General features: G+C 38.9%; 2 protein-coding genes across 2 annotated transcripts in view; one reads left to right on the top strand and one right to left on the bottom strand.

The window, feature by feature from the left end:
• The window catches only part of LOC125276910 (complement C3-like), a 67,565-nt gene extending 43,931 nt beyond the window's left edge, over positions 1-23,634 (bottom strand). Inside the window, 16 exon segments of the mRNA XM_048204920.1 lie at positions 1,664-1,793; positions 1,897-2,055; positions 9,400-9,597; positions 9,695-9,910; positions 10,281-10,424; positions 10,518-10,633; positions 11,901-12,015; positions 12,092-12,194; positions 18,513-18,600; positions 18,683-18,765; positions 19,576-19,667; positions 19,786-19,856; positions 22,153-22,312; positions 22,506-22,695; positions 22,838-22,867; positions 23,349-23,634. Of these exon segments, the coding sequence (XP_048060877.1) occupies positions 1,664-1,793; positions 1,897-2,055; positions 9,400-9,597; positions 9,695-9,910; positions 10,281-10,424; positions 10,518-10,633; positions 11,901-12,015; positions 12,092-12,194; positions 18,513-18,600; positions 18,683-18,765; positions 19,576-19,667; positions 19,786-19,856; positions 22,153-22,312; positions 22,506-22,695; positions 22,838-22,867; positions 23,349-23,485 (2,032 nt within the window). The 5' untranslated portion in view covers positions 23,486-23,634.
• Positions 23,635-25,307: 1,673 nt separating this feature from the next.
• Positions 25,308-25,757, top strand: LOC125276843 (protein krueppel-like; the record flags this gene model as incomplete). Its single annotated transcript, XM_048204790.1, has 1 exon — positions 25,308-25,757. A coding segment is annotated over one exon (450 nt), but the record flags the coding sequence as incomplete, so codon positions are not given.

Here is a 25,757-nt window from a genome sequence, read left to right as displayed (position 1 = left end):
TTAAACATCAGAAAAGAAGACCTGCTTGTCCATCTCTTGTTTAGACTGGGAGTAAAAACAGCACGAGACCAACATGTTATTCCCGCTCATCACAATCCACAGTGTATAATCTCCCAACATGCCTGCATGTATGATCATACAAGCATGTAATACAAAATATTGTCTATATTTTTAGCTCAGTTTTTTCACTATACCTTCAAATGTCTGAAATCAATTTGATAAGTCAGTTTTTGATATGTATATTTACTTGGTATATACATTTAAGTTTATATAAAAATATGTATTGAGTGATTTATAATCAAGTTATTAATCAATATGTATTCTTCTACACATTAAATAATTTGAATGACTTCATCAAGCTTATAAAATTTAATTAGTTATATAATTATATGTATTGTGCTCTCTTTCTCTGTTTTTGAGAGAGACTTCCAACATGTTAAAACGTATCTGTTCTTCTAGCTGACTAACACAGCTGAGGTCACAGGGGTCACTTCAATCTGTAGTCTACATATTAAAGCATTTACTCTGCTTTTCTATATTCCAGCACTAAAGAATAATAATGAATATTGTCTGTACCTCTCACTGAGAGAAAGAATATGCTATCTGGATGTTTTGGGAAAGTTTCCTGTTTAGAGCAAGAACGCAACAAAATCCAAGAAGCTGTGTATCCTGTGTATTGGTGTGTCCACTATTATTCTTTGTTACAGATCAGTATTGGTGAGGTGAACACAAGTTGGAACAAGTTGGTGTTCTGGACAAGCTGGTGCCTAGATAACGTAGTTCTGTGACCCAATACTGTTGAGTTTTATGCACGATGCCCAAGTTGACAGTTCTGATCAGGCCAGTGCTACATTGTCATGAAAGTTTATCATTTGCACGTTTTGTTTAGCAAGAAGATACGAAAGATAACTCGCACACATGCCCAGAAAGCCGCTTCTGACAGAACATGCTGAATTGAGCACTTTTGTGTCTTGCACTTGAAAACACAACTTCACACAAAATGATGTCAAAATGTCTGTCTTGGTGAGTATCCTAGTAAACATGATCATGAACAGTTGAGAAAGACAACACATGTTTACAATATCAGTACAGTATACTGGATCCATGTATTATGGCGTAAAGTGACAGCAGCCTAACATTTCTGCTGCTGTCTATGTTTTTAATGTTAATCAAACAAAAGTGTCACTGCTCTTGACTGAACTTTTATAACTTTAACAAGGATTAATCTATATATAATCTATACAGTTGTATAACCTGCATAATCTATGTAAAAATATGTTTTTATGTAAAAATATTTTCATTTGGACTGTTCTTGCATTCCATGTAAAAAGTCTGGCGAGTAAAATAAAAAACTTTACAATCTAGTTTTATCATAAAGAGTGGTCACGTTTCAAAGCTGTGCAGTGAATGTTGAACAACAATAATCAGGGATCATCATCAATCTTTGTACATAAAGGGGTTAACTGCAAATCCCCCTACAATATCTTTTTAGTCAAGTCAGTGTACATACAGTGTAATGAAATTATATACAAGTATGTAAACAAGTATAAACACATAAATATTGAAAAAAACTAATACAAACACTATAAATAATCTAATTGTACATATAAATAATCTATTTATCTTTCAAATGAACAGAGCAAGAATGCTGTGTGTGAAGCACCTGATCCAGAGTCAGTGAATGGTCCTGTGCTGGAATAAAACATCAGTCCTGCATCGCTGAAAACACCCATACTATCCCGGCCTCCTCCTGCAGTGCAGCCCATGTCTCCCTGACCCACCGCCTCCCACACCTGAATAAAGGAGTCATGAGTATCCATAAATCTCCTAGAGAAATCCAGAAGTGTTATCAAGATTGACTTGCATTTATGAAGAGAAATGTGTATTGTAAATGACCTTTCTCTGTGTCAGGCAGTTTTTACTCAGCAGAAAGATGGCATTATCCACAGCCACCAAGCTAACCTTTGCTCCTGGGTCACCCTTCACTTGAAACTTAAAGGTTCTGCCTGGTGAGTACGAGTTGAGTTTTTCTCCCTCCACTGGTCCTAAACTGAGCTAAAACCATCACAATTAAGCAGCAAGAATTACATCGATGTATCATATCTGTGCACAGGGCCGGCCCGTGGCATAGGCGACATAGGCAGTTGCCTAGGGGGCGTCACACGAAAGTTTTTTTTTCTCTGAAGAACACCCTCTGGTGACCATTGTGCGCTCTTACACCCATATATTAAAGGATTAGTCCACTTTCAAATAAACTTTTCCTGATAATTTACTCACCCCCATGTCATCCAAGATGTTCATGTCTTTCTTTCTTCAGTTGAAAAGAAATTAAGGTTTTTGATAAAAACATTCCAGTATTTTTCTCCATATAGTGGACTTCAATGGCCTCCAGACAGTTGAAGGTCAAAATGACAGTTTCAGTGCAGCTTCAAAGAGCTTTCGTTTCGTAAGCTGAATAGGCAAGGTGTAGGACAAATGTGGTTTTGGAGGAGGCACTTAGAAGACGAACATTTGTTTATTTAAAGCATATACATTTCCATTTTTTTTAGAAAATGACTGATCATTTCACTAGATAAGACACTTATTCCTCGTCTGGTATTGTTTAAAGCTCTTTGAAGCTGCACTGAAACTGTAATTTTGACCTTCAACCGTTTGGAGGCCATTGAAGTCCACTAAGAGGAGAATAATCCTGGAATGATTTCATCAAAAACCTTAATTTCTTTTCGACTGAAGAAAGAAAGACATGAACATCTTGGATGACATGGGGTGAGTAAATTATTAGGAAAATTTCATTCAGAAGTGAACTAATCCTTTAAGCAATACTGATCATTAAGAATTTTAGGGCTGATTGATTATCGAACTGATTAAGATAATGTTAGAATAAAATAAAATTGACAAACAACAAAATCATAAGATTCGACAACATATCATATAGGACTAATGTAAACACTTTCTGCGTAATGATAATTATAATACATAATCATAACACATTAATTATTCATGGCGTTCAAGTTTATCACTGTATTAGCCTGTGATGTTTGTGCAGTATTTTGAAATAGCATTTTTAGAACATCTTAACTGGAAACACTGACACTGTGGAACGATTTTGCTTGAGTTAACTGGTTATTAAATTTGACTTTATTTTCTCTAAAATTAATGTAAGCTTCTGTAATGTTGTTTTAATTTCAGGTACATCACTACTTGTGTCACAGACACGCCAGGCTCCCATGTCAGCCAATCACAACGCACTCCCTCTCCTGAGTACTAATCACTCACACCTGCACGCCATCACCTCTGCAATCACTCCACACATATAAGCCACACGCTCACACATACACACTCACTCACTGTCCGGTCTCGTTCGCAACTAAGGATTTTTCCTGGATGCTTACCTCAGGGACTCTTTTTGTTACTTACCTGTCTCCAGTGTTCCAACGTTATATCTTGTTTCTCCATCGTATGTGTGAGTGTTCTCCGTCATCCCTGTCTCCATTGCTCCAGCAATCTTCTCCAAGTCATCATCTGCAACTCAAAAAGGACAGTATCATTCTACATTCACTCTCACAATCACCAGAACTGCTATTCAACTCACCTGTGTTTGACTATACCTCTGTTTGTGTCAATAAATACAGTTTAACTGTGATATTCTGTCTCTGAGCCATCTGTATTGTAACAGAAGACAGGACCCACATCGTAGACGCAAGCATGAGTCATCCCAACCAATTCCAAGACCTGGTCGATGCATTACGTCGAACACTCACCGTGCATCCAGCACCCACGCCGACTCAACCATCCATCACTTCCGCAAACACCGCCATCACTCCTTCACCGCTGCAGCGCCCTACTCTGGTTCGGCGGAGGATTGCAACGGTTTCCTCCTACAATGCTCACTGGTCCTGGAGATGCAACCGCACACGTTTCCCAACGAGCAATCCAAAGTAGCGTTTCTGATTACACAACTAAGCGGCAAGGCACTTCTATAGGCTGATTCCATTTGGTCCCAGAAACATCCAGCTATCCAGTCATATTCCAGTTTTGTTGAACACTTCAAAGAGGTGTTTGGAAAACCCTCTTGGGATTCTGCCATTGGTGATAAACTTTATAATCTTAAACAAGGAAAAATGTCTGTTAACGAATATGCTCTTCAATTCAGAACGCTGGCTGCCAAGAGCGGATGGAACAAACAAGCTTTGCTCACTTCCTATCGTCAAGGACTGGATCCACAAGTACGGTTGCATCTCGCTGCATATGAGGATACCATCGGCCTTGAAAGATTCATCCAGCTGTCAATCCGTTTCACCACTCGTATGCAGTCGTGTCTCGAAGAGCACCAGGGCCAGTTGAAGCTCACCACCGTGCTCTGCCGGCCAAACTCCGTCAGCCCTCCAGAACCAGCCACCGGACCCATGCAAGTGGATTCATCTAGGCTATCACCCGCTGAACGGCAGAGAAGGCTGACCCAGAATCTATGTCTTTATTGTGGTGCTCTGGGACATGTAATCTTCTCATGTCCCATTCGTCCTCCTCGTACCATGGTGAGTGCCATCTTCCCTTCTATAAATAAGCACTCACCTCTGTTGTGAAGCTTACTGCTGCTGATGTTACTCTTCCAGTTACCGCTCTACTTGACTCTGGGTCAGCAGGCAACTTCATCTCTGGCGCCCTCTGCCGTCAGCTCAAGCTCAAGACCACGGCTACGACTACAACGTACCAGATCCAATCAATAACTGGAAGGCCTGTTAGTCAACGTCAAGTGAGTCAGAGTGTCGGTCCACTACTTCAAATTGGTGTTCTACATGTGGAAAGGATTTCATTGCTGGTTCTGGAGGAATCCACTGCTGACGTGATTCTAGGGCGTCCGTGGTTGGAGCAGCATAATTCCATCCTCTCTTGGAAGACCGGCGAAGTCCTGAAGTGGGGCGACACCTGTTTTAACGACTGTTTCTCTGAATTCCCTGTTCCAAGTTCTCCAAGCTCCAATCATCTTCCTGTCTGTGCTACTTCCATTGAGAGCCCACTGGAGAAAAGATCTGTGGACATTCCATCCTGTTACACCCCCTTCAGTGATGTATTCTGCCCCAAGAGAGCTTCAAATCTGCTTCTGGGTGAGTCAGTACCCAGGGGAAAGATATATCCCCTGTCCATCCCGGAGGAGAAGGCCATGGAGGAATACATCAAGGAGGCCCTGGCTCAAGGTTACATCCATCCATCCACTTCCCCTGCTGCTTCGAGCTTCTTCTTCGTGGCAAAAAAGGACAGAGGCTTGCGGCCTTGTATTGATTAAAGAGCTCTCAACAACATTACTGTTAAGTTCAGGTATGCCCTTCCTCTCGTCCCAGCAGCCCTAGAACATCTCTGGGGTGCCTCTGTGTTCACCAAGTTGGACCTCCGCAGCGCGTACAACCTCATCCGGATATGTAAGGGGGACGAGTGGAAGACCGCCTTCGTCACACCCACAGGTCATTATGAATACCTAGTCATGCCCTATGGAGTTGTCAACGCCCCCTCTGTATTCCAGGATTTCATCCACGAGGTGCTCCGGGAGTTTCTCCACAAGTTTGTCCTGGTATACATCGATGATATTCTGATATACTCCCAGAGCAAGTCCGAACATCACCACCACGTTGCGGAGGTCCTGAAACGCCTGAGAGAGTTCCAGCTATTCCTCAAAGCCGAGAAATGTTCATTCAATCAACCCTCAGTGCAGTTCCTTGGTTACAACATCGACAGCAGTGGCATCCGGATGGACGAGGGGAAGGTGGCCGCCATCAAGAACTGGCCAACTCCCACCACAATAAAAGAACTTCAACGTTTCCTCAGCTTCACCAACTTCTACAGACGCTTCATTCAGAACAACAGTTCCATCACCAGCCCTCTCACAAGCCTCCTGCGAAACAAGCCCAAGTCTATGTCCTGGACAACATCTGCCGAAGAAGCTTTCAACACTCTGAAAGAAGCCTTCACGACCGCTCCTCTCCTGGTACATCCTGATCCCAACAAGCCCTTCATAGTCAAAGTTGATGCCTCAACACCCGGAGTAGGAGCGGTGTTATCACAGCAGCAGGGGAATCCGAGCCGCCTCCATCCATGAACCTTCTCCCGCAAGCTCAACCCGGCGGAGGTAAACTACGACATTGGCAACCGAGAACTTCTAGCAGTCAAGCTGGCCCTCGAGGAGTGGAGGCATTGGCTAGAGGGGGCCAGACACCCATTCCTAGTACTCACAGATCACAACCTGGAATACCTTCGTGCTGCTAAGAGACTAAACTCAAGACAAGCCCGCTGGGCTCTATTCTTCACCCGCTTCAATTTCACCATCTCTTACAGACCTGGATCCAAGAACACAAAGGCTGATGCTCTGTCTGTATACTCCTGAAGAGAACACCAAAGAACCTGAGTCCATCCTGCCCAAAGAACTTGTAGTCAGCCCCATTACATGCTCTGAGGAGACACTTCCCTCTACCAATGCCTCCACCAACACTCTGTCGGGTTTCCCACAAGGCAATACGTCACCAGAGCATGACGCACCCCACTGATTCACTCATCCCATACATCACTTGGCACTGGCCACCCAGGGGTCAATGAAACCCTCTCACTGCTGAAAGAGCACTTCTAGTGGCCCAATATGGCATCTTATGTCAGAAGGTATGTGCAGGGATGTAGGGATTGTGCCATTTCCAAAAAGTCCACGACCATCGGGCAAGATCCTTCCTCTGCCCGTTCCCAACCGCCCATGGTCACACCTGGAAGTGGACTTCATCACAGATCTTCCTCCTTCCAATGACTTTACATGTGTATTTGTGGTAGTAGACAGAATTCTCTAAATCTTGTCGTCTGAAGGGACTACCAACTGCTATGGAACCTGCTGAACTGATGTTCAATCACTACTTTGGAATTCCCGAAGATATTGTCTCCGACTGAGGACCCCAGTTCATCTCAAGAGTATGGAAGGTGTTTTTCTCACTCCTGGGTGTGGCCGTCAGCCTGTCATCTGGTTACCATCCACAGACGAACGGGCAGACGGAACGGAAGATCCAGGAGATTGGCCGCTAACTCCATGCCTTCTGTCATGGCCACCAGGACTCTTGGAACCAGTACCTGGGTACGCACAGAACTCCCTACGTCAACCATCCACCGGTCTTACACCATTACAGTGCGTACTCGGATACCAACCCCCACTGTTCCCCTGGGATGGGGAACCATCGAACGTCCCCGCAGTCGACTACTGGTTCCAAGAGAGCGAGAGGGTCTGGGACTCAGCACATCACCAGCTACAACATGCCCTCCGGCGGCGCAGAATGACAGCCGACCTTCATCGCTCAGAAGCACCGACCTATCAACCTGGACAGTTGGTCTGGCTGTCTACGAGGGACATCAGTCTGCGGCAGCCGTGCCGTAAGCTGAGTCCCAGGTTCATTGGCCCATTTCCCATCATGGAGCAGATCAACCCAGTCACCTACAAACTGCAACTCCCACCTGAGTATTGTATTCACCTCACATTCCATGTGTCACTCCTTAAGCCTCACCATCCCTCTGTTTCTCCCTCCACAGAGCCTGGTGTGAATGCAGCCGAACCACTCCCTCTCCTGAGTACTAATCACTCACACCTGCACGCCATCACCTCTGCAATCACTCCACACATATAAGCCACACGCTCACACACACTCACTCACTGTCCGGTCTCGTTCGCAACTAAGGACTCTTCCTGGATGCTTACCTCAAGGACTCCTGTTGTTACTTACCTGTCTCCAGTGTTCCAACGTTACCTCTTGTGTCTCCATCGTATGTGTGAGTGTTCTCCGTCATCCCTGTCACCATTGCTCCAGCAATCTTCTCCAAATCATCATCTGCAACTCAAAAAGGACAGTATCATTCTACATTCACTCTCACAATCACCAGAACTGCTATTCAACTCACCTGTGTTCGACTATACCTCTGCTTGTGTCAATAAATACAGTTTAACTGTGATCTTCTGTCTCTGAGCCATCTGTATTGTAACAGCTTGCTTTTAATTCACCAAAAATTGCTAACCTAAATGTCCTTTGAAAAATACCATGACTAGGACTATAATCTAGCATTCATGAATAAAATAAACTGTGTAATTTTCCACTGTATGCACAAAATGGAATTTAAATGGGTATGCTAATTAGATGAACTAGCTTGCTGCCTAACATCTACAAATAAATTACTACATGTAGCCTTTATTTTGTTGCCTTCAGGTGCGTTCAGTTTTAAAAATGTTCTGTAATTCTGAACATTTAATAGTTTTTTTCTCACCTAGGGCACCAATAGAGCCTGGGCCGGCCCTTTCTGTGCATGTACAAATACCACTCTATGGTTATCAAGCAACACTGTTTTACTAGATACTTTACAAAATACTGTGCAAGCTGCAAGGACTATAGTGTGCAACAGCTGGGTTCCAAAAGTAAAAATATTTCATTTACTTTTTTCCATAGGGAAACTAGGGATTTTTAAATGTAAATCATAAACATTTATTTATAAATCTTTAAAGACAGACCTGAAGTTAATAAATAGATGGTATATACATTTGTGGATGCCATCTATTCACATTATTTAGAAGCTAAATTAGAAGGCAAATGCCTTCTCATATTTTATAATTATATTATATTTATCTCTCATCATCTCTAAGAGAATATGAGCCGTTAATGCAGTGACAGATGCCAAAAGCTCAGTCAGTTTTTACTTTCAGTTTCTGTAGTGAATAATTGACTGGAGTTTGAGACTTCTTCACCTGCATAAATCTCACACAAAGTTTGTGTGATATCAACTGGCTTGCCTTCACGGCTTAAAATCGAAATATTTACAATATTGCGACGTGACATTTTTCTTTATCATCAGTTGCTTGCAAAATGATGGACACTGATGCACATATAATTTCCTGTGATAATAAAATTAAGTGAATTATTAAATAAATGAGTAAATAAACAACAAGCAAACTTAAACTTGTTTGCTTAAAATTTTTGCAAATATTTTGCTGATGCAGGTACCTGCAAAAAAAAAAAAAAAAAGTCAAAGGTCACCCATGTATATTCATAGGTATGTATAGATAGATAAATAGAAAGATACTGTAGATAGATCGTCTTGTACTTTTGTTTTTCAAATAGTTTTTTGCTTCAAATAAAACTTTGTAATTATGTTATGCACCTCTTGGCTCGGCTGGTTGGTTTGGTTCATGACTTTTGTAAAATATCTTTAGGTAAAAAAAAATAATGGGGAAAAAAATACTTCCAGAACCAGAGCTGCTTTAAAAAAAAAAAAAAAAAAAAAAAAGAGCTGCTTTAAAAAAAAGTAAATAAAATGGTGGCTGGGCACTGTTGCAATCTATAATGAGCAGGCTATATATTCTTCGTATTATTTTGTAGTTTAAAACTTACTTACTGAGCTTACACACTGGTTCTCCACATCCACAAACACGGAGTCTGCCACCACTTCTGCTTTTAGTTGCCATGGCAATATATAGTACGCCACCAGCCTGAATGAAGGTAACATCTCTGTGGTAACTAGTAATGGAATATTTGTGTCATTCTGGCATACATCTACCCTAGAAGCTGTTATTATTTTCCCTTTGTTCAAAACCTAGAGAGAGAGAGAGAGGGGGGGGGGGAGCACTGTTTACATAAAGACTACTGTTTTGCTGTCACGTATAGCACTTCCCAAAATGTCCAACACTCACAACATATGTCAGCTGCTTCACAAGCTTTCTGTGTTCTGGCGAGGCTGTTTTGATGTACAGTTTGATGTTAAGACTGCTGCCCACCACCACTTGTTTGGCACCCACTGAGATGTGCAGGTAGTTCTTACTGTAGCCATCAAAACCTAAATATGGCTCCAGAGTCATCTCCTGTACAGCCTGATTTTCTGCATTCACACCAGGAAGTGCTGTTTCTACCTGCAAATGTATGGACATATTTACCACATGCATATAAACTCTGTCTTTATTGTCAGCTATGGTTCAAAAAAACCTGTCTGTAACATCCAAGGACCATTTTTTATCTCATGAAAGGTCTTTATAGTTGCATAAGGTTCTTTAGATCATTGAGATATTCTTTGATCTAAGAAGAAGTGGCTTTTGTTCACCGAAATGTTTGAAGAACCAACAAATTTTATTCTGTGGCATCATCACTGTGAGACCCCCCTTTTGAAACACTTATTTTAAGAGTGTATACTAGTCCTGTCCCAAATGCCACTGTGGAGTCATGGACCTTAACTTAATACCTCATTTTGAATTTGAAGTTTGAGTTTTGTGGTGTTCAATGTACCTTCAACATTTGATTCTTGTCTTCATCAGGCATGTTGATGGAGACCCTGATAGTGCCTCTGTGTGTTTGAATTGGTTTTTGAAGGAAGTTGAGTTTAACAGGGATATTGGGGGCTGGAGATCCATCTTGGTTACTCACTGTAACCTAGAAAAAAATAAAATAATTCTCCTTTAATATTTCACTTAAAGAATAATGCAAACATAGATAAAGCAGTAAATGTCAGAGTACCAAACTTACCACTATGCCTAGCGGAAGGCCTGGTTTGAAATACTTGGGTGTGTCCCTGATGGAGAGCATGTAGGGTGACATCACTATTTTAATGTCGGATTTCTCTGCTTCCACAAGGTCACTACCTGAGAAGAAAGTCTTAAGACATTACAAAAACACAGCCCAAAACAATAAAAAAAAACTATGGACAGGCTATAGTTTCAGCGCCATGAGTGAGCCTTGGAGGGCCTGGCCAGTGTTGTGCTGAAAACCGCATAACCAAACGAATAACAATCGACAATAATCGTAAGTGTTCTCATTATACATCTCATTTTGTTCTCATTAAGTTCCAGATATAATTAGAAAGTGTTTTGGAATATTGTTTAAGTAATTGTTTAGAACAAGTCTTCCAAATACAGAGGGCAGAGACCACAGTGCTGTTTAAATCCACTAGATGTTCTTAGAATTTTAATAGGCTATTACTGTTTGTCTGGATTAGTTCAGCCTACGAAAGAAGCTTGTAAAGTGGCATGTTGATATAAATGTATCAGCAATGTATTAAAATGTATTGAGTATTGTTTAGATCAATGTAAGGATCAATTTAAAAAAATAGGCTTTTGAATATTCTTCGTCTGAACTCACACACTTATGGAACCAGTGTAATGGAACAAACTACTCAAACTACCTGCAAATTATGGTTGAAAGGATGGGTGCATTAATAATAAGTTTTGCATTAGATGCAGTATATTAGTATAGTAAACGTATAGTGTAGTATGTAGTACTTATAGACCTTATTTACCAGAGAAACAAGCGCGCCGCCATCTTTAGAAAATTGTCTTTGAACTTCCGTTTTTATGGTAGCCCTATATATTTCTATGGCATCACTGTTGAAGAATAATTAGCTGGTGAAGTGGATTTACCTGTTAATGAAAGTTATCATGAGCATTGTTATGCTTAAAGCAGATGTCTTAACAAATGTCAGTAGACCTGGAAGATTTTAAAACGAGTAGTTCATTCATAAATACGTAAGATCGCTGTGGAAATACAAACCGGAAGTCAAAAGACAACGAGCGCAGCGCTAAAAAGGGGGTGGGGCTACATAAGGTCTATAGTGTGCAGGTGCTTTTCACAGCAAGCCAGTCTGCCAGGAAATGCACCCCCTGATATCTCCAACTAAGAACGTGTCCCCCCGCGACGGGGGTGCTTATCACAGCAGGGGTGTTTTTTCGGCACAACACCGGACCACTTCATTCCTTTTACTGCCGTCAACAAAAAACAAGCTTTGCCGTGCATGACAAAAAAAGTCAATTGAAATCAACATATTTAAAATATTAGAGTGATAAGAACAGTAATCATGGTAGTTTTCTAAATATGTAATACAAATTTTACTCTCATATTAAGGCTAATTCCCACCTGAGCTGGTCATTACTGACGCTTTGACGTACACATAATTTCCTAGTAGGCCTTTTGTATCTGGAAAGACCTTCTTTATCTCCGCCATACTCAAACTAACTTTTCCTCCATTCAGCTGCAAATAAACAGGTGAATCTGTAGTAAATAATACATTAAGTTTTTTCTTATACTCGCACCTCTCTTTCACTTACATCATTCAGTTGCTTCAAAGAAGTGATTCTCCTTTTCTGACCATTCATGTCAATACCAAACAGCACATATGCAACACCTTGCACTTGTTCACCATAAAGATACCTGGGAAGAACACAAATAGTTATTCTTATCATTTTTTAAGTTTTGAATGTTTTTCCATTTACATGTTAAACTATTTCACCATGCTGTCTGTAGTAAAGGGCCACCTGAAGCAGTTAGGGCTCAGATCGCAGTGAACCAGTGGTGGATACAGTACCAGAAATCCACACTTGAGTAAAAGTATAAATATCTTACCAGAAAATGACTTTGGTAGAAGTTAAAGTCAGTGTTTAGAATATTATTTGAGTAAAAGTTTTAAAGTATGTGATATTTACTGTACTTAAGTATGTAAAGTATATTATATATATATATATATACACAGGTGCTGGTCATATAATTAGAATATCATCAAAAAGTTGATTTATTTCACTAATTCCATTCAAAAAGTGAAACTTGTATATTATATTCATTCATTACACACAGACTGATATATTTCAAATGTTTATTTCTTTTAATTTTGATGATTATACCTGACAACTAAGGAAAATCCCAAATTCAGTATCTCAGAAAATTAGAATATTACTTAAGACCAATACAAAGAAAAGATTTTTAGAAATCTTGGCCAACTGAAAAGTATGAACATGAAAAGTATGAGCATGTACAGCACTCAATACTTAGTTGGGGCTCCTTTTGCCTGAATTACTGCAGCAATGCGGCGTGGCATGGAGTCGATCAGTCTGTGGCACTGCTCAGGCGTTATGAGAGCCCAGGTTGCTCTGATAGTGGCCTTCAGCTCTTCTGCATTGTTGGGTCTGGCATATCGCATCTTCCTCTTCATAATACCCCATAGATTTTCTATAGGGTTAAGGTCAGGCGAGTTTGCTGGCCAATTAAGAACAGGGATACCATGGTCCTTAAACCAGGTACTGGTAGCTTTGGCACTGTGTGCAGGTGCCAAGTCCTGTTGGAAAATGAAATCTGCATCTCCATAAAGTTGGTCAGCAGCAGGAAGCATGAAGTGCTCTAAAACTTCCTGGTATACGGCTGCGTTGACCTTGGACCTCAGAAAACACAGTGGACCAACACCAGCAGATGACATGGCACCCCAAACCATCACTGACTGTGGAAACTTTACACTGGACCGCAAGCAACGTGGATTGTGTGCCTCTCCTCTCTTCCTCCAGACTCTGGGACCCTGATTTCCAAAGGAAATGCAAAATATACTTTCATCAGAGAACATATATTGTTAGTGTTGTCTTCAATATTGAACTCTAACAGTTTAGCGGCGGATGAATCGACAGACATCGGAGACGTTGCCCAGCTTTGCATTTGGGTGAGATGTGTGAATTCAGGAACGTTTGAGGTTACGAAAGATTTACTGGCGTTGAAATTGCTACATGAACGAACAAGGGGCGAGGACATTCATAGAGCCCTTAGTGAAGCATGCGAAGACATGAACATACCGACATCATCAGTTGTCTCCATCACTACTGATGGTGCACCCTCAATGAAGGGAAAACACAAGGGTCTCGTCGCTGAAATGCAAAAAATCTCCCCTGACTTGTTGGCGTTTCACTGTATTGTGCACCAGCAAGCACTATGCAGCAAGTTAGTTGATGGATATCTCATGGAGGTTATGGGCGCTGTGGTCAAGGTGGTCAACTTCATTCGAACATGAGTGGAAAGCCAACCTTGCTTTTCTTGCAGACATCACAGCTCACCTAAACAAGCAGAACCTGCAACTTCAAGGTGACGAAAAACACATTGATGATCTGTTGGGCTGTGTTGAGAGTTTCAAAATGAAGCTAGGGCTGTACATTACACTACTCAAATATAGTGATTTAACTCACTTTCCACTTCTGAATGACACATGTGAGGGTGTACTGGACATACAACAGAGAGAACGGTTCGTTACAACTGTCAATCAAATGCAAGAAAAATTAATCGCTCATTTTTCAGATTTTGAGGATGATTTGCAGGACATTTCATCAGAGAGCCATTCACTTTCCCTGTGGAAAATATCAAGCACTTGGCTGCAACTTTTGGTTTGCCCTGCCGCGCACTTGAAGATGAATTGATGGATGTTCAGGCAAGAGAACACACCCATACCGCACAGCAATCAACTTTAGTTGCAGAAATGTGGCGAAACATCACTGGACAAAATCTCAGATTATTAAGTTCGAGAGTGCTTTCCATATTTGGATCAATGTACGTTTGCGAACGGATATTTTCTGTAATAACGCGCGCGTCAAGTCACGTTTCCGTGCGCGTCTTACAGACAGCAACTTACAGTCGCAACTTCACTGTGCTGCGACTTCTTTCGAGCCGAATTTCACCAAATTGGTCAGCTCCCGACAACATCAGGTATCCCATTAATGGTGAGTAGAATTACTCTCTAATAATACTAATAATAATAATAAATGTAATTGTAATTGTCTAGATACCATAATATGACATGTGGTTGGTTTGCATCGGTGACGTCATATAAATGATGTGCGGCCCTTAAGACTTGAACTTGGACATAGTGTGGCCCACTGGAAAAAAAGGTTGAGAACCACTGCTGTAGAGAAAGCTGCTTATGCAGCCTACACAGGGAAAGTAACCGTAAAGACACTGAATTAAACATAAATGCAGCTTTTGTGTCTTTATCAGCTTTTCTGCATTTATACTGGCCCTGATAATCATCACACGTGCTTGCTCTATTTCTGCAAATCCCCCCGATAGATGATGTCTGTTAAAGATCACTTCATCTGGAAAGCATCTGCTGTTTACAAACATCTGATAGACATCTTTAAGATGTCAGTTTTACATACATTCTAAATCATAAATGTCTTAAAGACATCTTCTAAACGTCTTTTTGACATCTGACAAGAAACGTCCAATAGACGTATTGCTGATGAGCAAACACTCTCAAAAATACGTCTTCCAGATGTAAACACCACATCAAATAGACGTCTCCGAGATGTACGTGTGCTATGAGGGCCGTTTTATTGAATGAATGATGACTTACAAGACGTTGCTTTGGTCTTCATAAACAGCCGCTAGCGGCACCTGCTGGTTAGGACGACTAACAGCAGATGGAGATCATACATTGGTACTCTACTGCTTTTCCTGCAGTTCCTGGATGTAAAATGTTGAATTTTCTGCCGAATTTAAACCACTGAATTTGTTGAATTTAAAAAAAAAACTTGTAGTATACTATGGGTTCAAATGTACTATAAGTAGTATCTAAATATATTTTTTAAATACAGAGATAGTATATTAAAATCACATTTTAGTTCATATTTCATGCTGTCTCAAAATAGCACACTTGAGTACACTTAGATGTTCTTAAGAAGTACTAAAGAATAATTTTTAGTATATTAAGTACAAAATTAGTGCACAAAAATAGAGCACTTTAGGTATATTATAGAAATGTACTTTTTTTCACCTGGGTATGAAGATTATTTACTTTCAATAATTAAGGTTATATAAGACATTTCTCCAGGAGGCTGGTGCCACAGGTCTACAGTATGCTGTTGTTTTATAGTGTGGTTTTATGTAACTGCGTAGTTTGGCCAGAGCCCCTCTCCGAGAAGCTTCCCATAAACAAATATTTTTCAGGAACATTCCAAAAAATTTTTGCCAGGGCCAAAGAGCCTGCTTTGCATGTCAAACAGAAGGTTAATTGTGAGATGGCTGCATCTGGCTGATTACTGGTGGTATGGGAGTTTTATAAAAACTGTGCTGTTTCACTTCAAAAAGTAGCTTTGCAAGATAAAGGCCCAATAATTCAATTTAGAGCTGATGTCACATCCATTTTAGGGGTGCTCTGATTGATCAGTTACCATTCGCTATAGGCCGATAATCGCTTTGGGAAGTTTGATCGGAGGTCTCCATAAAGGCCGATCTTATAAACAGATCTTATGCTGATGAAGCAAAAGGACGCGCATCTACGATGAGAGGAACGCAGCGGCACCATCTCGATCTCTGTCAAGCGCGGGTAAAATAATTATAATGCTGAAGGTGTGGCACAATTCATATTTCTTTAACTTACGAAGTAATTTCTGTGAGATTTAATTTCACAAACAGCGTGAGTGAATCACAGCACGTTCTCCCTCTTTCCCTCTCAAGATGTGCAAATGGCTTCACATCACAACATCACGTCTGCACTATGAATGATCTAGTTGACAGGAATTGTCACTTGCACAATCGAGGCAGTCTTGCATCATCATTTAAGTTTCTAATTTGCATGTCCTTTTAAGTCTTGCCAGTGTTTAGACCACTCAGCAGCACTCGCGCACTCTCCTAGAGACGGAGAACTCATGCACACTCAAACCACACACACATAAGGCCACCTCACAAACAGCTCGCCAGTACCAAATTGCACTTAAATGGTCAAATATACTCAAATGTGTGTACAAAATTACCGTCCTGATGAGTATGCACATAAATACAGTCGGTTTTGTCACAAAGGAACGCAAACAGTTCTGTAACTATCTGTGTAACACTAGCCTATATTGGATCTGTGTGCATTCAATATTAAAGTGACAGCAGCCTAATAATCCTCCCACTGTCTCTGATTTCTTTGTCTTTTGTTGTTTGATTAACATTGATGACACTCACTGCTAATGAATGACTTTCATAAGGTTTTTTACCCTTAATTGTAAGGATTAATCTGCATTTAATTTACTCAGGGAAGACCATCCAGTATTATTTACATTTGATTCCTTATTAAATGTCTTTAAAGTCCCCCTGTAGTCAATTATTTGATCCCTTAAAAACTCATCTTTGATCACCAAAATGACATATTTAAAAAAAAATTCAAGTGAAAAAAATTCTTCATGCCTTAAAATAGCTTGAATGTAACTCTACAACCTTGTCTCATTTAATATACATGGGTCAATGAATATGCAAATTAGCCCTGCCTCCACTCACTCACGCCAGCTCGGAGAGTCTACTGTTGCTGCAGTGACTAGTAATTTGTTGTTTGTGTTGTGGCTACATGAAATAAATGCACATCCTTGAATGAGCGCGGATTTCCAGCGTATTTACTTGGACTCATCAGATAGGCTAATATCTATGGTTTGATCCATTCCAGAGGCGCCAAAATCAGAATTTATAATGTACTGAATATCTCTCTCAGAACTTGACGTGTGATTCCACACTGACTGAATATGCACATGAATCACAGTCACACGCACACGCTCAGATGTCTTAGCTATGTTTTAGAGTATTAAAATATTTAGAAGGACAAAAACATGAACTTTATTTGCTTTACTTCAAGTCAGCTGTCATTTTACTTTTTGCGCTTGCACACTAGGCACAGCGCTTGCAATGGTTCAATTAATATGAATTAATATGATTAGCCTTTTGCTTGACTACGTTATCAAACAGCTAATAATATGTTGCTAATGTTACACACACCATTTCCGTTCTTCATCTCAGAGTCAGACAGCTGACTTCTAACAATCAGTGTCCTTACAAACGCTTTGAGCAACTCAGAACGCCAGTGGAGAAAGGCTTATAGTTCATCATAACATCGTTATAGACTCTCTATATTGATAAATCTACACTATTTTTCTTATCAGCAGAAATACTTTCCTGCTTCAGATCGGTCATAGTTAATGATATGCTAAAACCCGCCGGCACGTTGTTGTGATTTGGTTACAAGGTAGTCTGTGACGTCACAAACACCACTGATTTCAAACCGCAGGATTTTGGTTTCCTGCAGTTTCAAACATAAAATACTCAGCAATGGTGTTGACTTATGAATTTGAACATGGTTCGTCTTAAAGCATATTAAAAACACTACATAGACATATAAACAACATTAAAAACTTGATTTTCACCACAGGGGGTCTTTAATATTTCTTACCTGTCAATACTACTGTTAGACCTACCTGAAAAATAAACTTAAAGAATTGTTTATGATATTTATCTTTATTCTATTTTATTTATTTGTAATACTGCTTGTAAATGGTGCTTATTTTATTACTGTTTACTTGTGTGTTTTATTTATTTATTTAGTTTCTTTGTTTTTTGTTTTGTGAATTCAATTCAGAGTTTTCTCTGAATTGAAAAAATTTGGATTCCCCCATTTTCATAAATTAAATTCAGGCCCTGAATGAATGTCTTATTGGGGAGTATAAAATAAGGTTTTGGCAGATATTAAGCAGACAGCTTACTACTTTGAATGTCTGTAAAAATCCTGATTGAAGCATCCCTATAAATAATTCTACATGATAAAAAGAAGGGCTTCAAAATTATCGTTATTAGTGATCGTATCAGCAGGTGTTTGGCTTCAAAAATCCTGATCAGAGCACCCTCAATCCATTTTAATATGTTTGTCATTTCAGTGAGTGTTGAGTAACAGTAAAAGCGGTTGTAATTGAAACACACCTGGCTCTGACTTCTACTTCCAACTTATCTTCGTGTAGGTTGAAGTAGGGTTTCTTTGACGTTAAAGTGACGTTGAATGCTGGGAGAACTTGGGGACAAGGAGAAATAGGGTTATTCTAACCATGCATAGCAGCAGGTAAATGTCACCATGAAGAATATAAAGAACTTACCATATTTCTTTACATGAAACCCCGCACTGAATGCGTTTTCTTCAACATCATCAAACTTCGCAACAACTTTCCATTTTCCCTCTCTAGGAATTAAAAGCAAAATATTAATTCCATAATTGGCTAAAGTGCCAAATGAAAGATTAGATATTTTTAGTACTGCCCTAAATTATTTCACACATCAAAAATGTACATATAGTCCACAAGACAAAATAATATCTGAACTTCAACTGCTTCAAGTTGAACAAGCCTTGATTCATCCAATTTGTCAAAACGTGAATTCATTCAGAAAAAATGTTGTGTTGCTCAGACACACAATCATTCTGCTATGGCTTTATTAGTAACAAAAACAGATAATATTGTGTCTAAAATATAACACAATATTACTTCTTATTTATTGAATTGTTGTATAAAATCAGTATCGCATTTGCATTCGTGCTATTCAGGACAAAAACAGCACTTGTTTGGTTAGATTGGTCAGATGGTCAGATGATGAACTTCCTCCAATTTATATAATTCTAATTCAGTCAACAATCTTCCATGATTGTTCTTTATTGTCAAGGTGAAATTCCTTGGCTTGTGTGCCGTAATATAAGAAGGAATCATCTGACACTTTCACTCTCCCCTTAGGTGACATGACCAAATGACTAAATATAAATATTAATACTAAATATTAATATTTAAGAGCATAAATTACTATACGTGCCTATTGGGGAGTATAGAATAAGGTTTTGACAGATATTAAGCAGACAGTTTACTACTCTACTCATATAATGAGAGTTAGTTGGCAAGTAATTTCAAAGTTAATTACAGTCAACATAATTTCTAAAGTGGACCATCAAAATAAAGTGTTAAAACAAAATTAAAACACAAATCTAACGGTTTTCTTTGCATACTTGTCCACAGTAGGTAGAGGGTAGCTTTCAGAGAGAATCCCGTCGCTTGCACTGGTGTTGGAGCTGATGTGCACCACAACACCATCTGGGTTCTGATTGTTCCATGGAGGTATATATATATATATATATAAAAAAATTATCAAAATTAAAATATATGTATGCAATGAAATGAAATGAAATGAAGCTAATTTTAATGATAATGACAGTTACCTGAATCTCAAGAGATATGTTGGTGTTGAAAGCGTGGAATTCATGATTGGACACAAAAGCCCTGTAATGAACTGAGAGATTCAGAGACAGAAAGTGAGAAGTGATAGTGATACAGTTGTAACTTGTAATTTAACAAACTTTGTGCTTAACAGGGCTGGTTACTAACACAAATTTCACAATTCAATTAGATTTTGATTCAGGAGCTTTCGATTCGATTTGATATTGATTAACTGGGGCCTTGTCACATTGGTTTGGGTTTTGTTTGTTTATGTGTCTTTTTATTTTTTTTAAATATGCCTTAGTCAGGTCCCCTGCTTCCTGTTTACCATGTGCTCCCCTTGTGAATGTGTCATGTTCTGATTGGTTGTTTTGATCATGTGTCACATTTTCATTGGTTCATTGTGCTTTCAGGTGTTTCTTGTTAAGTCTGTGTATATTATAGCAAATTAACTTCTGTACAGTAGTGATGTAAAGTTCGATTCATTTCCGTGAACAGGATCATTGAGCTGAACTGTCCGAAATGAACCGGTTCGCGGAAATGAATCAAACTTTGTTCAAAAAGCCGATTCATAGGTTCCTGACGTCATCATGCTAAGACGCCACTATGCATTTCTTTTCTAACAACTCAGTGTCATGTTATATCAAAGAAATGTTCAAATAAAGTCATTTGTGTCAACGCATATTGCAACATTCAACTAAAAAGTCATTTGTGTGAACTGCTGACTATTGCCTTTCATTCACTTTCATTCACATTCACACATTCACAAGTTTGTGGTCAAGTTTGTGGTCAGTTTCATTGGATCACTGATCCCTTATGTCGGACACGACTGACCAATATTGATTAGCCTACATCTTGGATAAGATTCGCAACAACACCACACATATTTATGCACTAATGCAGATATGTTCTACATGTCCAATGTAAACTCATTGATTTCACTTAACTTAAAATATAATCTGCATGTATGAGACCATAGTAAACGTAGCCTATTTACATCTCTCAACAAAAAGGTTTTTGCAGGTTTTAATAACAGTAGTCATAATAAGCATATTTCCAGAACGTCCCTCAGGCTTGCATGGTATCATCAACTCACTCATCGGACTCCTCTGTAATCCTCGGCACCGTCTCAATTGGTTCTTTTTGAATCATACATGCTACTTCGGCTTGTGCGCCTTGCGTCATCAACCCGGAACAAAAGTTCGATTCAGTTTGATTAGTGTTCGTTCAAGAACCGAACATCACTACTGTACAGTGTAGTTGTCCCAGGTGAAAACAGTACATTTCTATAATGTACTTAAAGTGCTCTATTTTAGTGCACAAATTTTGTACTTAATATACTAAAAATTCTTCTTTAGTACTTCTTAATATAATCTTAAGAACATCTGAGTGTACTCAACTAAAATGCTTGCTTTTAATATATATTTTATTAATGCCTTTTAATATACTATCTGTGTATTTACCACTTAGTTCACTTGATGTGGTAACTAAATATAGTTTTTAAATACAGAGATAGTATATTAAAAGCACATTTTAGTTCATATTCCATACTGTCTCAAAATTGAGTACACTCAGATGTTCTTAAGATTATCTTAATATACTAAAAATTCTTCTTTAGTTCTTCTTAAGTACAAAATTATTGCACGAAAATAGAGCACTTTAACTACATTATAGAAATGTACTTTTTTTCACCCGGGGTACTTGTCTTGGTGTCGAATGTTAAGTAAAAACACAATGAATATGCAATATTGCAAACATTCAGCAAAATGCTCCCCTTGAGTTCATATTGAGTTTATGCTCATGGCGTTTCTGAGGTAAATCTAACATCACATGACATATTGTTTCACAAGCTGTTTTACTGATGTCTTTCCATGGTTGAAATACTGATTGAGCAATTACATGAGACAAGATACAGATTTCAGGTAAGTTTTACTGTGTCTTTCAAAATACCCTCTAATGTTCATTCATGTTTTTTTCGTGCTGTAACTAGTAGTAAAGCAGAAGACGATCAATTTACATGTGCTCTGTGCTGCCACTTCGCTTGATCTGAGGTGATAAAGGTATCTGTCGTGCCACATTAAAGAGCGCCAAAACATATAAATAACATATAATAAAATTGACTGATCTTTAAAGCTGAGACTTGGATTCATATCAAAAGTAACAAAGCACAAAGCTTACTGTGACTTATTGGATGGCAGGCACAATATAATGCTTTGTTCATTCATCAGTTGAAAACAGTATAGGCTGAAATGATCTTTTCTTGGAATTTAATAGTTGATATCAGATCTTTAAAATGATAATTGATTGAATCAAGAAATCTATATTTGTAACCCAGCCCTAGTGCTTAGTCATGCAGTGTGAGTTCTGACCTGTGTCCCCAGGGTTGTAAACCGGTTTATCAGTCTGAATGAAGATGTATCCAGACCGGAACGACACCATGATAATTTTCTCAGCTTTGTGGAAACTCCCAAATTCCACAACCAGTCTCACAGATTGTTTCACTTTTTTTTTAAACAAGTTTGGGTTGATCTTATGAAAAAAAGTAGAAGTAGTAAGAAGATTTTATGTGATAATTATCCAAACAAGCTTTACCTGATTTAAAAAACAAAACAAAACATTTACTACTGATTAGTTAACATTTACATTTTGCTTAATTACAAAATGGCAGATATATAGTTTCTATAAACACAGACAATAAATACACTTGGTCTTCTGAGCCAACCTCTATGGTTTTGAGATCACTATAGCGGTTGGCTGAATTGAGGATGGCAGAGTCCCGCATCAGGACGGATTCCTTCTCGAAAGCATAGACAATGACTTTGACTGTGATTGGCTCGGACAGACTGTGTGCCTCTAGTAAGATATTCAGTTTGGTTCCAAGCCTCAGTCTTGCTGGAGCTAACATGATAAACCTGACAGAAAATACATACAGTTTCATTACAAAGTCCTTATCTGTTTTGCATAAAGTAAAAATACATGCATACTGGATCACCTGCTATCTGCTTTATGTTTGTGTATCTTTACACTGACGAGATTGGAAAGTTTTGTACTTACTTTGGTGTTGAGTCAAGAGTTTGACTGCCACTGTAAACACAAATAAAATACTTTACATTGTAAGGGTTGATTCATCCAAAAGTAAAAATGGTCATTTATTCACCCTTTTTTATCTTTTATCATGTCGTTTCAAACCCAAAAGGCTCAATGCCAAAAATACATTTGAATGACAGGTTTCTGCCCCTCATTAATTCTACCTAAAACTTTGACGTTCATAAAAACATCGTAAAAGTAATTCATATTATTTGAGCAGTTTAGTCCAAGTCTTCTGAAGAGCATATGATGAACAGATTTAATTTACACTGTAAAATTAGAATTGGTTTGCAATTAAAACAAAGATTATTCAAGTATGTTTTATAAAAAAAAAAAAAAAATAAATAAAATTAGTCTTTCCACTTAAATATTTCATGTTTAATTCAACGTGTTACATTCTGTTGTAATTATTTGTAAAAAAAAAAAAATATATAATAATAATAATTATAATAAATATATAATTTAAAATTCAACTTACCGGCTTTGGGAAGAAACCTGGTAATTGAATACCAATGGTATCCATAAAAGCAGTGGAATAATCAGCCTCATCCTGCAGGACTGGCTACTCACATAATGAGAACATGGCAACAGTGGGAAAGCTGAAATAAGAAACATCTCTCCTCCCACTAAAGCAAAGATATCCTTTGGAAAAAAGCTCAAACACTCTTGGCCTCTGATTGGTGAGATGACCACATAGAAAGCAGAAGTGCTGTCATGATTCAAGTAGTTGATTTGAAAAAATCTTTGATTGCAATTTATCACCTAAGACATGTTTCTCAGAGCTGCTCCATTAACACTAAATGCTGCTCCACACAAACTCAGACTCTGCATGACATAGAAAGCACACATGTAAGCAATAAAATATGAGAGGCTTTGCTGTATTGTGAATAAGTCAAGGCTGAAGGGTGTTGTTAGGCACAACACAAAGCCAAGCATCCCCTTCAGCCTTGACTTATTCACAATGCAGCACTACCCTCAAGTACCTTATTGCTTTTATAAAATGGTTACCACACAATACAAATGAAGAGTTCATTTGCAATTCTCACAAATTATGTTTTTTTTACTGTGCATTCCAATTAATATCAATCAAACTGCAGTTGGGTTGTTTTGATTAAGTAATAATAACTCCAAAAAATACAGGTAACATACAAAATTAAAGTTCATGATTTTTTAGCAAAAGCAGATAACTCCACATTTCATGTTTTAAAGTTAAACAAAACCAAGAAATTGCTTTGTAATTGCATTTAAAAGACGTGTGCACACAAACGCACACACATGCAAACACTGACGCGCGGTCACGGACACACACTAAAGCGCAAAGGGACGAAGTTTCAGCATGTAAGATGTATATGGTGTACAAGGACTTGCAGGAGTCGAAATTAGAAATCCTCGATCACTTGTAGTCCGCTTTGACAAAACTCTCCTCAGCTAGCGCTTCTTTTTGAAGTGACTAGCAGCCTTGTCACCTGACCTGAATACTGTGCTCTTATTTGCTAAAACAGACTTGTCAGTTTCTGGGCGCTTGTCGGCTTCTGCTGTTAAACGTGAACTCGCGATGCCTTGACAGTGGACAATACTGACTTTTTTGACAAAACAAATTTAGGGTTCAGAATGTGCTATATGTGGAAACAACGCACAGCAGTCAGTTCAGTTTTTTTTTTTTAAAGAAGCATTTATGGGTTTTTGCAAATGAACTCTTCAAACATTAAAGGAAAAAATATGCATCAATGCAACTTTAATGAAGTAAAATCACTAAAAGCTTTCCTTCCGCTGGAATATTTCCTGACCGTGAACAGCAGCAGAATGTTCCTATGCGTCATCTCATGGAGCTCAAATAAAAACAGACTAGGAACTGTTCTCACACACTGTGTCATTATATTTATTTAATATCATTTCAGTGACTGTAGCAGTGACTAACAGTGATTTTGCCAAGTTAGACATGTTCCTGGATCAACATATTTTGTTGATCCTGGAACATTTCTGTGTGAAAATACTCCTACCCCTAAACTTAACCCAACCCATAAATTATCCCTAAAATCAGAGGAAAATTATAAGTGAAAAACACCCTGGTTGTAAGCCTAAACTTGGCATTAAGTGAAAACATGCCCCCCAAATCTGAATGGTAGATTGAAATGTTGATCCAGGGTCAACAGAGATGTTTATCCAGGAACATTCTGTTCACTGTGACTAAACAACAGATGTGGATCCACACCGGAGAGAGACCGTTCATATGTGATCAGTATGGCAAGAGCTACACGTGAACATCACGCCTTAAAGAACACAAGAGGATCCACACCGGAGCGAGGAATCAGCTCTGAAGGAACACCTGAGAGTTCATACGAAGGAGAAGCCACATTCATGTTCTGTGTGTGGAAAGAGTTTTTCACTGTCATATTTACATAAACATTATGTAAAAATGAGAAAATTGAGAAAATGCTTTGAGTGTGAGAAGAGTTTTACTACAGCAAACAGTTTAAAACTGCACCAGAGAATTCACACTGGAGAAAAACCGTACAAGTGTTCACACTGTGACAAGAGATTCAGTCAGTCAGGAACACTGAAAACACATGAGAGGATCCACACTGGAGAAAAACCTTACAAGTGTTCACACTGTGACAAGAGATTCAGTCAGTCATCATCTCTGAAAACACATGAGAAGATCCACACTGGAGAGAAACCTTACAAGTGTTCACACTGTGGCAAGAGATTCAATCAGTCATCACATCTGAAAAAACATGAGAGGATCCACACTGGAGAGAAGCCGCACACGTGTGATCAGTGTGGAAAGAGTTTCTCTATTAAAAGTCACCTGAAGATACACATGAAGATCCATGATAGATCATCTTTATGTGCTGAGAAGAGACAAATCTCTACTCTCCACCTATAG

This window comes from Megalobrama amblycephala, linkage group LG1 (genome assembly GCF_018812025.1).
Source record: "Megalobrama amblycephala isolate DHTTF-2021 linkage group LG1, ASM1881202v1, whole genome shotgun sequence".
In the NCBI taxonomy this organism is placed as follows: domain Eukaryota; kingdom Metazoa; phylum Chordata; class Actinopteri; order Cypriniformes; family Xenocyprididae; genus Megalobrama; species Megalobrama amblycephala.
The sequence above is the reverse complement of the archived record's forward strand: the minus strand, read 5'-3'. Positions and strand labels throughout refer to the sequence as shown.